This window comes from Pyrus communis, chromosome 14 (assembly GCF_041283825.1).
Source record: "Pyrus communis isolate YQ-2024b chromosome 14, ASM4128382v1, whole genome shotgun sequence".
Lineage (NCBI taxonomy): Eukaryota > Viridiplantae > Streptophyta > Magnoliopsida > Rosales > Rosaceae > Pyrus > Pyrus communis.
The window spans coordinates 19,854,506-19,871,024 of NC_142578.1; the positions used below are offsets into that span (position 1 = coordinate 19,854,506).

A 16,519-nucleotide genomic window follows, 5' to 3' on the forward strand; every position below is an offset into this window, starting at 1 on the left:
AGTCTGTCAGAACTGCCCTGAAGCCATCGCAAGCTAGCAACGAGAATTCCTACCTAGAACCTGGAGGGGCGCAAAACAGAAAGTGTGAGTGGACAAAAACAAAACTTTTCAAAATCATTTCATTTCTCAAAGGTTCTAACCTCTCGCTGTAAAACCTGTAACCTTTTCCCAGAAAATAGAATATATTCATAACTCAAAACCATGCTCAACAAGCTTTAATCATAAATATGCCATGCCAAATATCTCAATATGAAATATGTAAACCAAGTGATATAAATCAATGCAAATGATATGTCAGCCGGAGTCACTTAATGTGACCTGCACGGCTGAATCTACAGCTCATCCATCTAGCCGGAGTCATCTAACGTGACTTGTACGGCTTAAATCCACATGTCAACAAATATATATATATATATATATATATATATATCTCATAAAAAATATGCCTGCACACGAGTCGGAACCACCTAAGGTGGTCTGTACGACAAGCTGGGTGTAAATAAATACGCTCTTGTGCTACAATCACGTGAAGGCTGTGCGAAGTGTCGCAAGTCACCTACAAGTTGGAACCACCTAAAGTGGTTTGTACGACAAGCTGACACCTGCCTTGGATCCAAGGTAAGAGTGTGCGGTGCGATAGGTGAACAATCACGTGAAGGCTAGGCCCTCAACTCTGGCGGAGCACTAACACCGGGGTGCAGGTTAATGAGCTCTCCAAACATCTCACAAAATCCTCAATTTACATAAACATTCAATAATTCACCTGGTACTTACCTGAGTATCCACAGCGTAAACCATAAATATATGCAACTACTAATGCATGTATAAAATATATGAATACTTGGCATGGTACTTCAAAACATACTTTCATTTAAAATATTTTCTGGGAAAAATCAAGTATATAGATATATATTGAAAACCAAAAGCCCACTCACTGGTATGTGGAAGGGTCGTAGCCCCCGAGCCTCGATTGATTATGCTTGTCCTCAGGATAGGTCTCACCTATATGCGAAATAACTATATAAACGTCAATTTAAAGCACATAAACAAAACTAGGTAATAATTTCTCATACAATGCTTTAATGGGGTGTTTGAATATACTACCATGATCTACACAACCTCAAGAACATCCTCATATTTTTAGAAAAATTTTCCGATCACCCACGCGCCGGCCAAGGCATGGCTAGACGCGCCCCCACGCGTAGCCAAACCCAAACTGAGCCTAACGACCGTTAGGAATATTCCGTTAAAACCTTAATAGAAGTTAACAGCATTACCTGACGCCGTTAGAATATTCCATCAGACTTGACAGAATATTCCCCTTCGTCTTCCTTAGTTCGCCGGAGACTGTCGCTAACGCCGCTGCGATCGCCTGTTTCGGGAAAATATTCAAACATTCATTTTTCACTCATTTTTGCACCAAAATCCATGAAATTTGTCTCAAAATGAAGCTTAAAGTGAGTAGAACACATTCTTACCACTTTCAAGCCTTGAAATCCAAGGGATCTTGCCGGAGGAACCTCAATAATCCGGCCAAAATTTCAAACTCGCCAACTCGACTTCCCAACGTCCAAAACATCTCATTTTTATTCTCCGAGCTTAGAATCTCCCAAAAACTTCACATTTACGTGTGCATGAACAATACCTCAAATCGGAGGTTATGGTTCTCGGGTTTTTCGACGGCTTCACATCCTAAAAATGGTATAGATGAGATCGTATGGTTACAAGGCATACGAATATGACATTAAAAACCTCGATTCGTGATGTTGAAAGGTTTTTGAGGGTTGTCTGTACAGGTTGTACGGAAATGGCAAGAAAATCCAAGAGAGGGAGGAGAGAGAGATGGTCAACAGGAAAAAGGGATTTGTGTGTGTGTGTGTGTGTGTGTTGTGTGGTCCAGCTGAGTCACCAACCAAAAAAAAACAAAACACCCATGACACCAACTAATGTCCAAGGGCAAAATCGTCATTTCACGCCATCGATACAAATATTCCGGGACGGGCTGTCACAACCTACCCCCTTCAGAAAATTTCGTCCCGAAATTTCATACAATAAAATACAACCACTAATAATCATAAAACAGGCGTGGATACAAATCTCTCATTTGGTCCTCTATCTCCCAAGTAGCCTCCTCAACTGAGTGATTTCTCTGCAAAACTTTCACTAACTGCATGGTCTTGTTCCTCATAACATTTTCTTTCCAATCCAAAATTGTTACTGGCTCCTCGTCATAAGTCAAATCCGGATTTATTTTCAATGGTTGAGGAGGTATCACTTGTGACGGATCTGAAATATAGTGACGAAGCATGGACACATGAAAAACATTATGCACTTTAGACAGCTCTGAAGGCAACTCAAGCCTGTATGCAACTTCACCAACTCGCTCGGTGATTTGATATAGTCCGATATACCTAGGACTTAGCTTGCCTTTCTTTCCGAACAGCACTACACCTCTCCATGGTGATAACTTTAAAAACACCCAATCACCAACTTTATACACCTTGTCAGTGGCATGTTTATCTGCTAAGCTCTTCTGTCGATCCTGGACCGCTTTCAGGTTAGACTTAATTACCTGAATATTTTGAGTAGTCTCCTCTACTATCTCAAGGCCCACCAAAACTCTTTCACCAACCTCTAACTAACATAAAGGTGTATGACAAGATTTGCCATAAAGTGCCGCAAATGGTGCCGTACCAATACTTGAATGATAGCTGTTGTTGTAGGCAAATTCCATTAAATCTAACCTCTGATGCCAAACGTCACCAAACTGTGACACCGAAGATCTTAGCATATCCTCAAGCGTCTGAATCGTCCTCTCAGTTGTCCGTCTGTCTGAGGATGATATGCCATACTATAAAGTAATCGCGAACCAAGAGCCTTCTGGAATGCTACCCAGAACTTAGAAGTAAATCTAGGATCACGATCCGAGACAATACTAATTGGAACTCTATGGTACTTCACAATCTTCGATATGAATAATTTAGCTAACCGGTTTAGAGAATACTTCTCCCTCACATGAATAAAATGCGCTGATTTAGTAAGCCGATCATCTATCACCCAAATTCCATCATAACCATTTTGTGTACGAGGAAGTTTGTACACAAAATCCATAGTAATAACTTCCCATTTCCACTGTGGAACAGGAAGTGGCTGCATCAACCCAAAAGGCTTTTTCCTTTCAGCTTTAACTTGCTGACAAATGGCACACCTGCTCACATACTTAGCAATCTCTCTCTTCATACCCGACCAATAATAAAATGGTCGAATGGTATGATACATTTTAGTACCTCTAGGATGCATTGCATATGCTGAAATATGCGCTTCATCCAAAATTTCTTTCTTTAATTCCATATTATTCGGCACATACATTCTCCCTTCTTACATAAGCATGCCATCAGACTCTCGAATCCTGAAGTCTTTCTTCTTCCCCCGATTCCTTGCTTGGATTATTTCTTGGGTCTCTTCATCATCCATCCGAGCTTTTAGCACTCGATCAATTAATATTGGTCTAACTTGGAAACTAGCAAGTAAAGCTTCTTCTCTTGCCTCTACCCCTAACTTCACTCTAGTGGACCTCAAATCAGCAAGAAGAGGAACATGGCAAGCATAAATGGCATTAAGTCTAACTGGAGTCTTCCTACTAAGTGCATAAGCCACCACATTTGCACGATTAGGGTGATACTCAATCGTGCAGTCATAATCACTTAGCACCTCAATCCACCTTCGTTGTCGAAGATTAATATCCCTATGAGTAAAAAGATACTAGACACTTTTATGATTCGTAAAAATCTTATATTTCTCACAATAAAGATAATGTCTCCAAATCTTCAAAGCAAATATGATAGCTGTCAACTCCAAATCATGAGTAGGGTAATTCATCTTATGAGGCTTCAATTGTCGTGAAACATAAGCAATCACCCTACCATGCTGCATCAACACACAACCCAGGCCATTCAAGGAAGCATCACTGTAGACCTCAAATTACCATTATTATCTGGGAGTGCTAAAACAGGTGCATGAATGAGATAATACTTCAAATGCTGGAAACTCTGCTCACAATTATCATCATACTCAAATTTAACATCCTTCCTAGTTAGCCTCGTTAGTGGTAAAGCAATGACAAAAAAATCTTTAACAAACCGTCTGTAATAACCTGCTAGACCAAGGAAACTCCGTACCTCAGTGACGGTTCGAGGTTGCTCTCAATTCTCCACATTTGCTACCTTTTGAGGATCCACCTGAATACCTTGAGCAGATATGACGTGTCCCAAAAATGCCACTATTCAACCAAAATTGGCACTTGCTAAACTTAGCATACAATCGATGTTCCCTCAATCTTTTCAACACCAAAGTAAGATGTCGAACATGCTCTGATTTAGACTTAGAATATACTAGAATGTCATCAATAAAAACAATGACAAACCTGTCTAGATATGGTTGGAACGCTCGATTCATCAAGTCCATAAAAGCTGCTGGTGCATTTGTTAATCCAAATGGCATCACCAAAAATTCATAATGACCATAGCGAGTCCTGAAAGCTGTCTTAGGGACATCATCACTGCTAATCTTCAACTAGTAATAACCAAACCTCAAATCAATCTTAGAAAACACACAAGCAGCTCGAAGTTGATCAAACAAATCATCGATAGGTGGCAACGAATAACGGTTCTTAATTGTTACCCGATTCAATTGCTTGTAATCAATACATAGCCTTGAAGTCCCGTCTTTCTTCCTTACAAATAACATTGGAGCTCCCCAGGGTGAAGTACTAGGTTGAATAAAACCCTTATCAACCAATTCCCTCAACTCAGCAGGAGCCATTCGATAAGGAGTCAAAGATATAGGATTTGTACCTGGAAGCAAATCAATAGTGAACCCCACATCTCAGTCTAGCGGCAATCCAGGTAAATCATTAGGGAAAACATCAAGAAAATTCCTGACCACCTTTACATCTTCCATACTACTAGAAGCAACATTATTCAACACCACATAAGCTAAATATCCCTAGCAACCTTTCGATAAAAACCTTTTTACTCTCATAGCGAAAATACCGCCATGCCTCACCCCACTCTGCTCGCCCACAAAAGTAACCTCAGGCAATCCAAGACGATGGAAAGTAACTGTTTTTCCGTAGCAATCTATATTGGCACGATTATAATGCAACCAATCTGTGCCCAAAATCACATCAAAATCAACAATATCTAACTGGATAAGATTAGCTGGCATAACTACATCATCTACCATCACTGGACATCCTCGATATATACAATCAACATAACATCTTTCTCCTCTAAGCATTGCAAACTCTAAATCATACCCTAGAGGTGTAGGATGAGGTTGCGTCACTTAAGCAAATGTATGAGAAATAACTGAATGCGTAGCGCCATAATCAATCAATACTCTAGAAAAATGACCAAGGATATTTAACGTATCCATGATCAAGTCAGGATTATTCTAAATATCCTGCAGCGTGATGTTGTGGATACGCCCTTGGGTCTGCTATCGTCCATCACGACATCTGCTAGTCTGACCACCTTGACCCTCTATAGCATGCCCCTGACTTGTCTGACCAAGTTGCCTCGAAGATCTTACATTATTGGAAGCGATCTCTGCTTGATGGGGCTATCCTCCCTGGTACCATTGAGATCCGCCAGCCAAATACTACTGATATGGCATATAATATCCCGAAAACTGGGGATACCCACTCTGCTGATATGGGTCTTAAGGATATGAATACTGCCTTGCCGAATAGGGAGCAGCATCACCCTGATAATGATATACACCTCCACGACCCATTTGAGCATAACTACCAGGTCCTGGCGCTTGCTAAATCGGCGCAGGTGGTGGTAAGGAATGTTGATGGGGTCTTTGCTGATTCTAAGGACAATTCATAACTCTATGCCCCCCTTGACCGCAAGTAAAGCATCCTCTACTACCTTGCCTGCATTCCCCAAAATGCCGACCATTACATCTATGGCACAAAGGAGCACTTCCTCTACCAGAATCCCCATGTCTCTGGAATCTAGGACCTCCAGAAAATCTACCACCTCTTCTCGGACCAGTGGAACTAAATCCCCCGCTGGACGAACTAGAACTAGCTCCACTTCTCTTAAAACTTTGGGTCTTTCCAGGTCCCTGAGATGAATAACCTTTACCTTTATCATCTTTTTTCTGATTGCCTTCCTTTTCTTCCTCCTCACTCTCACCAGGCATATTCTCTGAATCCTCAATCCTTAACAAAATCTCATAGAACTCCTGGTAAGTAGCACAATGAGTAGTGGTTGCCATAGAACGCCATTTCTTTTTAGTACCCAGACTAAAGCGACGAAGCATCTCAACTGGATTAACAGCAACCTCCAAATGATAATGAGACAAGTCGGTAAATTTCCTGTAATACTTATTTGCCGTCATCTTCCCTGTCTTAAATAAGTAAACTTTTGCTTCTTACTGTTAATATAAGCTGGAGGAATAAACATTTTCTGAAATAACTGTTTAAATACCTCCCAGTCAGCTACTTCCTCAGGTGTCATCGAATAAGACTCCTGTCTCCACCAGAATGTAGGCTTTAGACCCAGAAACCAAGTAGTCCTCTCGACCCACTTATCAGGAAGAAGATTCCCCTGACTTTGCATTACATGAAAGGTCTTCTTCACATGATTGAACCATTTTTCTGCTCATTCGAGTCCTTCATTCCCCATAAAATGATTTAACTTCAAATTATATACAGTCTCAAGAAGAGTCATCTGGGGAGGGCGAAGCGAAGACTGAATAGCATTAGCTATAACTTCCCCTAACTAAGCAATATCAGGGAAACTAGGCTCAGCTGAATGACATGGCTCTCTACGAGGCGGCATAGTTTTGATAGAAGACACCAAAATAATTAGGGAATTCACAAAATATGCAGGATTGCAAACCTATGCTCTGATATCAAACTGACACACCTTGACCAAAATCAAGGCATGCTGGCCGTCACGTGATAGTGACCTAACCATGTGCACAGTGCGGAAACGATAAAGATAAAAGAATTACGAGTGAATAAAAGCCAAACTACTAGCAGTACTAGCTAAGATAAAGTGCTAGTGTGAGATTAAGTGTGAAATACACAATCAGAGCATAAGTAGCCTAAGTGAAATCAGGCAGATAAGTACTAATTAAACAGCACCCAAAGATAATCATATATTGGTAGTTTGTCAGAACTGCCCCGAAGCCCTCTCAAGCCAGCAACGAGAATTCCTACCTAGAACCTAGATGGGTGCAAAACAAAGTGTGAGTGGGCAAAAACAAAGCTTTTCAAAATCATTTCATTTCTCAAAAATTCTAACCCCTCGCTGTAAAACCTGTAACCTTTCCACGGAAAATAGAATATATTCGTAACTCAAAACTATGCTCAACAAGCCTTAATCATAAATATGTCATGCCAAATATCTCAATATGAAATATGTAATCAAGGTGATATAAATCAATGCAAATGTTATGTCAGTCGGAGTCACCTAACATGACCTGCACGGCTAAATCTAGAGTTCATCCATCTAGCCAAAGTCACTTAACGTGACTTGTACGGCTCAAATCCACATCTCAACAAATATATATATCTCATAAACAATATGCCTGCACACGAGTCGGAACCACCTAAAGTGGTATGTATGACAAGCTCGGTGTAAATAAATACGCTCTAGTGCTACAATCACGTGAAGGTTGTGCGAAGTGTCGCAAGTCACATACAAGTCGGAACCACCTAAAGTGCTTTGTATGATAGGCTGGCTGCCTTGGATCCAAGGTGAGCGTGTGTGGTACAAGAGGTGAACGATCACGTGAAGGCTAGGCCCTTAACTCTGGTGGAGCACCAACACCGGAGTGCAGGTTAATGAGCTCTCTAAACATCTCACAAAATCCTCAATTTACATAAATATTCAATAACTCACCTGGTGCTTATCTGAGTGTCGACAACGTCAACCATAAATATATGCAACTACTAATGCATGTAAAAAATATATGAATACTTGGCATGGTACTTCAAAACATACTTTCATTTAAAATATTTTCTGGGAAAAATCAAGTATATAGATATATACTAAAAACTAAAAGCCCACTCACTGGTATGTGGAAGGGTCATAGCACCCGAGCCTCGATTGATTACGCTCGTCCTCAGGATAGGTCTCCCCTATATGCGAAACAACTATATAAACGTCAATTTAAAGCACATAAACAAAACTAGGTATAATTTCTCGTACAATGTTCTAATGGGGTGCTTGAATATACCACCATGATCTACACAATCTTAGGAACATCCCCATATTTTTAGAAAAATTTTCCGATTACCCACGCGCTGGCCAAGGCACGGCTAGACGCGCCCCCACGCGCGGCCAAAACCTAACTGAGCCTAACGACCGTTAGGAATATTCCGTTAAAACTTTACCAGAAGTTAACGGCGTTACCTGACGACTTAGAATATTCCATCAGACTTGACAAAATATTCCCCTTCATCTTCCTTGGTTCACCGGAGACTATTGCCGGCGCCGCTGCGATCACCGGTTTTTGGAAAATATTCAAACCTTCATTTCTCACTCATTTTTGCACCAAAATCCATGAAATTTGTCTCAAAATGAAGCTTAGAGTGAGTAGAACACATTCTTACCATTTTCAAGCCTTGAAATCCACGGGATCTCACCGGAGGAACCTTGATAATCTGACCAAAATTTCAAACTCGCCAACTTGACTTCCCGACGTCCAAAACACCTCGTTTTTCTTCTCTGAGCTTCATGAAGATGTTCTAAAGCTTCCTATAAGCTTAGAATCTCCCAAAAACTTCACATTTACATGTGCATGAACAGTACCTCAAATCGAAGGTTATGATTCTCGAGTTTTCCGACTGCTTCACGTCCTAAAAATGGTATAGATGAGATCGTATGGTTACAAGGAATACGAATATGACATTAAAAACCTCGATCCGTGATGTTTGAAAGGTTTTTGAGGGTTGTCCGTACAGGTTGTATGGAAATGGCAAGAAAATCCAAGAGAGGGAGGGGAGAGAGAGGGTCAACAGGAAAAAGGATTTGTGTGTGTGTGTGTTGTGTGGTCCAGTTGAGTCACCATCCAAAAAAAAACAAAACACCCATGACACCAACTAACGTCCAAGGGCAAAATCGTCATTTCACGCCATCGATACAAATATTCCAGGACAGGCTGTCACAATTTCAGTACAAACATTTAGGTACATTAATTGAGTTTTTCAAGTTTGAAGAATGTTAAATAAAATTGAAAAAACTTTTGTTTGGTAAAAAAATATATTAAAATGTGTATATTAATAAATTTAAATATTTAATGGAAGACGTTGAATAAATTACACATTAGTTATTTTGAATTAAGGGCACATCAAAGGACTATAATCAATATGTAATCCAACATCAGGTTTATTTTAAATTTCATTCTTCTTTAAGGATTAAAGTTAGAAAACCCCAAAATTTAATTTGCTTAGTTTTTTTTTTTTTTTTTTTGTTGTTGTTGTTGTTGTCGGAGAACTAATTTGCTTAGTTTAATTTGTAGCTTCTCTACATGAAGCGTCCTCCCTCCTCGTACAATCCAACGTCACTCTCTTCTGGAAGAATTTGTTTAGGAATTGAAGGACTGAATTGCTGCTTGGAAATTCGGAAGGATTGTATCTTTGATGTAATAATATTGAATTTGATGAAATTGATTAGATTTTGCATTGTTTTAGGCCAGTCCGTGATAAAAATTAGGGACTGTTTGTGTGATTTTTTTTGTATTCATAATTGTTTAGCATAACCCTAACTTTGCACCTTACAGTTTCCAATTGGATTGAAATCCTCCATCTTCTTTCATATGTTCACCAGTCTCCTCCAACAGAATATTCAAAACGATAAACATGGGATGAAACTGTAAAGTAATGGGTAGTTTTGCGAGAAAGAACACAAATTGTAGAGCTGCATAACGGGTTCCTTGGTTTTTTTTGCAGATCAATGGATAAGGCATTTCTCATGTGGATTTTTATTATAGAAATGTTATGGTATTCTGTATGATCTTACCTACTTTTTTTCGAGTGCCATGTGATTGTTTTCTAATAAACTTCTCAGGCTATCGGATGCATCTAAGTAGTTTTACACGAGATCTACCTGGGAAAAAGAAAAGAAAAAAAAATCCTTCTGAAGGTAGCAAATTTAATACGCAATCATTTTGAAGATAACAAAATTAATAGTTATGGCAAGAGGATCAAAGTGCTCCCACACTTCTGATTCTAATGGAATGCAATATGGTTACCATAAAACTTTACACAGTTAAAATCGTTGCACTAATTGTACAAGAGAACTTAAACTGTAAATTATATTCAATCATGGGGACAAATAACCTTGCAGAAAATTTTTCATGCTCATTATGTGGTTGTCCAAATTTTCCAGTGTTGTGTTAAGGAAATCAGAATATAGGCATGTTGCCTGCGATATGATTGACATAGTTTAATTAGATTGAAACTGTTCGGGCTGGATCTGTCCCTGACATAACTCCCTTGTCTGGCCTATTGGACAGAGTTTGTTGCTTGGTTTTCTGCAATATATGTTTATTAGTTTGAAAGGTGCCTTCGTGGGGCATTTGTTAGGCTTTGAGGCTCACAATCAAAACTAACATGAATCTGAGCATGCCACTGTTCTTTTTGTCTAATAGATTGTTTACTTGGTTGTTCAGTTACTTGATTTCTTGCGCCACAAGTCACTTTAACTTCTTGAATTATTAGGATTGTTCACAGATAGGTTAAGTCTGTATTAAATTCTTTTCTTGCCTTTTGATCAAGGACTTTTATTTATAATATCATATATTCCTTTATAAAGTGGTTCAAGATCATTTAGATTAATTTCTTAGTTATTAATTTGGGTCGACAACATAGAAACAAGGGTAGTTAATTTAACAGGGTTAGTCATAACTAAAAGTTGAACGAAATTAGTTAAAAATGCTTTTTGCTAAAGGTGATCTGCCCTCTGTCGCTTATCACTTCTCACATAGGTTTGCTGGCTATTAGTTGCCAAAAATTATTTTTAAACTCATCTTGGGCTGCCAACTGTCCGAGCCCAATCCCTTTCTAATTTTTGCATGCCTGGGCCTTTAATTGTATTGAGCCCAACATTAAATACCCACCAAAATAGAATCCAGACATACTCATCTAATTAACACATATTGATACTTGGTACGTGATTGGTATGCAAAGAAGTGAGTATGCTTCAATGTATGCATTCGTCATCTTTAAGGGCGTGTAGTGCCCATGATTATAAAAGGCCTCTCGCATGAGTGTAAGCGTATGTAGTGATAAAAAATTTTGATCTCCCTCATTTTGATATATGATTAATGTTTAAAATATCGGTGTCGGTGGAAATATCAATATCCAAATTTGTTGAAATATCGATGGATATATCGATACCAATATCGATTGCCTTCGATGGAAGTGATGAAAATTTGCGCAAAAACATGAAAATTTAAAGTTATTGTTTAGGAAATGACATATGAAGCCACAACACATGCATGAATATTAAATTAATGATTAAATTGTGTAAAATAAAGTATGTGATATGTGAGAAGAAACTTCTTTCTAATGCTAAGTCATAAAATAAACCATTTCACTAAAACAAATAAATTATACTAATTTAATTGAAATTTTCATGTTGAAACCCTAGATTGTATAGATGAAAACTTAAAAATAATTCATGTTAAAAGAGGGAATAAAGATATAGTCATTCATCTTGTGTCTCGTGAGAAAATGGTCTGCAAATTTACTGCCGAAATTTCTTCAGGATATAGAAAATATCGAGGAAATTGACTAATTTCCAAAAATTACATGGATATGGGATGAAGTTTAGATTTCACCCCTCCTCCAATTCCATATCGTTTTTTTTTTTTTTTTTTTTTGGACATTTCCATGGAAATATCGAGCATATCCAGGATATTTCAAACACTGTATATGATTGGATTTTTATTATAGTAGGTTCGATTTACAGAAAAACAATTGCTTTGCTCTTAGTTCTCCACGATTGTTTTATCTGTTATTGTTTCATTTTTTTTCATTACGTGTGTTTTTTTTTTTTTTTTTTTTCTGGACTGGCTAGGAACAAGATAAAGCTTTTTGATTGTTTGGGTAGACAAGGAACGATAAGCATTTTTGCAAGCCATTTGAAGTCCATCCAAATAAGAATTCAGCACTATCTGTTCTCTTGCTTAATCAGGTTTTTGTTTTGAGTTTTATATATTTTAGTTTCAAATAATTCTATATGGCTTCATTCGCATGCTTTTATTTCAATGTTTGGGTGAGAAGTTGGACGTCTTCTTCATTTGAAAAAACAAAAAAAAAATTCCTCTTTTCCATGGTATCAGTGCAAATAAAATGAACAACTGGAGATTTGCTATGCCAGAGAGAAAACAGTATGGAAGATGTAGATTAGTTCTTGACTGCTCTCATTGTGGAGGACAAAGGTATAAACGTCAAAACACAAAGGTTTTTGAATTATATGTGGATTGAGGAGAAAAATATAGGAGTATATGAAATATAATTTTTATTGGAAGAAACTTTACTTTTCCATGTTTCCTTCCATGTTTTCTGCTTCCATTCTGCTTCCATGTTTCATGCTTTGCTTTTTACTTTTCCATGTTTCCTTCCATGTTTTCTGCTTCCATGTTTCATGCTTTGCTTTTTCTTTCTTTATGTTTTGCTTTCCTTTCTTCCGCTCATTTATATGAGCTTTCCTTGTAAGTTACACATATATACAAATATAGACATTCAAAATTCAATATGGTATCAGAGCAGTGACCCTAACCGGCCTGTCTCTGTGGTGTTCTCTTGAGAGATTTGTGAGCTTCTTGTCCTTCAATCATGGCTGAAGAAAGCTTAGTAAATTTGGAAGGAGACGGCTTTCATGCTACTCCACCATCACCACACTCAGATATTGATATCAACCCAAATCAACGTCTTAGTTCTGTCTTGCTAAATGAGTTTAACTATCTTCCATGGGAGAGAGCAGTTTCTCTTGCTCTGGGAGGACGATCAAAGCTTGGTTATGTTATGGTGCTATTCCAATGCCTGAGACTACCTCACCGGAGTATGATGCTTGGCTATGCAAAGACCAGTTGGTCATGTCGTGGCTACTCAATTCCATGGATCGTAAGATTGCAGAAATTTTTAGCTATGCTGAATCCTCCATGACTCTTTGGAAAAATCTCAAGGAAATGTATGGAAATCAGAACAATGCAGCTAGAGTGTTTCAGTTAAAGAAGGACATTGCTGGTTTGCAACAGGAAGGGAAGCCATTTGTGCAACATCTTGGAAAGCTGACCACTATGTGGAACGAGCTGAATGTGTATCGACCACACACCATCGACGCTGCTGTGCTAACTAAAAGAGCCGAGGAAGACAAAATATTCCAACTCCTAGCAAGCCTGAGCCCTGAATTCGAAGATCTTCGAAGCCATATCCTCATGAATCCCGACCTGCCTTCTTTTTCAAGTGTGTGTGCCACAATTCAAAGAGAAGAGGTTCGAAGGAAAGTCATGACCTTGGACATGAAGGAAAATATACCAGAAGCTAGGGCTTACTTCTCTAACCAAAAACTTGGTGAGGAGAGAGGCTACAAAGGAAAGAAAACTGGCTTAAAATGTAGCCATTGTGATGCTGGTGGGCACTCAAGAGACCGATGCTGGATTCTTCATCCAGAGTTAAAACCAAAGTTTCCTAGGGATAACAAAGGTGTCTCGAAAGGCTCGTACAACCCTTCTTACAAGGCAAATCATGTTGCCACAACTTCTTCTGATGGAGCACTGAAGTTCACCACTAATCCAGCTGCACTGATCAACGAGTTTGCTATGTTTCTTCACAAGAAACAAGGTCTTGGAGATAGTGAAGGACCACTAAATCAGTGTGACAACAATCAAACTGCACTACTAGGACAGTTTGCTGGCTTCTTGGCTGGAAATGAAGGCGTGGTACAAAGGGACATCCCAGGTATCTTACACTCCTTCTCAACTGCTCTCAGCATTGGTAATGTGCATGATTATTGGATTATAGATTCTGGAGCCACTGATCATATGACTAACAAGTCTACAAACTTGCATAAATTTGAAAAATTTTCTATTCCATCTCAAGTGTCAGTTGCCAATGGAAAAAATGCTATGGTTGTGGGAAAAGGAAAAATACATTTGATCTCAAGTGATGTCGAGTCTGAGGCTCTTTATGTTCCCTCATTCCCTTTTCAACTTTTATCTGTTAGCAAGATCACAAACTCATTAAATTGTCTTGCCATTTTCTCTCCCAAAAATGTGATCTTTCAGGATGTAGTCACCAAGAAGACGATTGGTGAAGGATTTTTCTTAAATGGTCTTTACTATCTTTCCAAGCATATTCAAGTTCCCAAGGTTTTTCAAGTCACTTCAAGCTTAGCTCAAGAACAACAACTTTGGCACCAACGTCTAGCACATCCTTCTGAAAAAGTTCTATCCACCTTGTTCCCAAATATGTGCAAAGTTACAAGTCCTTGTGATGTTTGTCATTTTTCTAAGTTTACTAGATTACCATTTACTTCCTCTTTGTCTAGGGCTAGTAACCCTTTTGAAATTGTGCATTCCGATGTTTGGGGACCAACTATAGAGTCTTTTGATGGATACAAATATTTTGTAACTTTTGTGGATGATTTCACAAGGATTACTTGGTTGTATCTTTTGAAATTTAAAAGTGAAGTGATGGAAGTTTTTCAAGATTTTCATAGACTTGTGGCCACCCAATTTGCTTCAAAAATTCATATTTTACGATCAGATAACGGCACAGAATATATGTCTCATAACATGTCACACTACTTGAGCACGCATGGTATATTACACCAAACAAGCTGTGTTGGAACACCTCAACAAAATGGGGTGGCCGAGAGGAAGAATAGAGATCTACTTGAGAAGACTAGAGCTCTTATGTTTCACATGAATGTGCCTAAGAAGTTTTGGTCTCAAGGAGTCCTTACTGCGGCATATCTCATCAATAGATTGCCTAGTAAAGTGTTGAATTTTAAATCACCTTATGAGGTCTTGAAAAATAGAAAGATCAACTTTTCCCATTTGAGAGTCTTTGGGTGTACATGCTTTGTTCACATTCAAACTCAAAATCGTGACAAGCTAGACCCAAGGGCTGCCAAATGTGTCTTTCTAGGTTATTCATCTACCCAAAAAGGTTACAAGTGTTATAATTCAACAACTAGAAAAATGGTTGTTTCAAGGGATGTTAAATTTGAAGAACATGTTCCTTACTTCTCACAATCACTGGATTACTCTAGACAGGGGGAGCATTTGATGGACTTATTTCCTTTTCCATATCCAAACGGAGAAGATGCAACATGCACTCCTAGTGATCATGTGCCGGATGATGTTAACCTTCACTCGGTGGAACATCTTGAAGATGAAAACCCTTCCTCATCAGAGATTCACACTGCACCCTCCAGTGATCCTTCCAACCATGATGTTGTTCAAATACCTGTAGTTCAATCTCCTACAGTTCGTCGCAATCCTGCACGGGAGAGGAAACTTCCATCCAAGTTGCATGATTATGTGACCTACACTGCCAGGTATCCCGTGACTGATATTATTGATTATAGCAAAGTTTCATCTTCTTTTGCTACATTCCTAAGTGCCATTAATGAAGCTCGAGAACCTCAAAGTTTTCAAGAAGCCAATCTTTACAGTGAGTGGAGAAATGCTATGGCAGAGGAGCTTCAAGCCCTCCATGAAAATAACACATAGACTATAGTGAAACTTCCAAAAGGAAAGAAGGCAGTGGGGAGTCGTTGGGTGTACAAAACTAAGTTTCATTCAGATGGCACAATCGAAAGGAATAAGGCTCGCTTGGTTGCTCGAGGTTTTACACAAACCTATGGCGTCGATTATAAAGAGACATTTGCTCCGGTGGCAAAAATGAACACTGTTAGAGTATTGTTGTCGGTTGCAATTAACAATGCATGGCCTCTCTTTCAAATGGATGTTAAAAATGCTTTCCTGCATGGTGAACTTGAAGAAGAGGTTTACATGAAGCTACCCCCAAGTCATCCTCAATCAAACAATCCAGAAATGGTGTGCAAACTCCATAAATCCATTTATGGTCTCAAGCAAAGTCCACGTGCATGGTATGCCAAGCTCAGTCATGTTCTGGAAAGGGTTGGTTTTTGTCGAAGTATTGCGGATTCTTCCCTATTTGTTCATTCCAGCTTAGTGGGTAAACTAGTTGTGCTCATTTATGTTGATGATCTAATTGTGACAGGTGATAATATGTCAAAGATTAATGCTCTTAAACAGTATCTCAACAACAAGTTTGCTATCAAGGATCTTGGCACTCTCAAATACTTTCTGGGCATCGAGATGGCACACTCTCACAAGGGTTTCTTCCTCAACCAACGCAAGTATGTCATGGATCTTCTTCACGAAGCAAAAATGACAGATTGCAAGCCTGCTCGTACCCCCTTGGATAGCAACTTGAAGCTAAAAACTCACGGTGATC

The 16,519-nt window shown here is 38.8% G+C and overlaps 1 protein-coding gene across 1 annotated transcript; it reads right to left on the minus strand.

The window, feature by feature from the left end:
• Positions 1-2,065: 2,065 nt before the first annotated feature.
• On the minus strand, positions 2,066-3,240 carry LOC148691357 (uncharacterized). Its single transcript, XM_088683997.1, has 2 exons — positions 2,893-3,240; positions 2,066-2,542 (listed from the first exon to the last, which is right to left on the minus strand). Exons 1-2 carry the CDS (start codon positions 3,238-3,240, stop codon positions 2,066-2,068), a joined length of 825 nt encoding a protein of 274 aa, XP_088540123.1.
• Between the last annotated feature and the right edge of the window lie 13,279 nt (positions 3,241-16,519).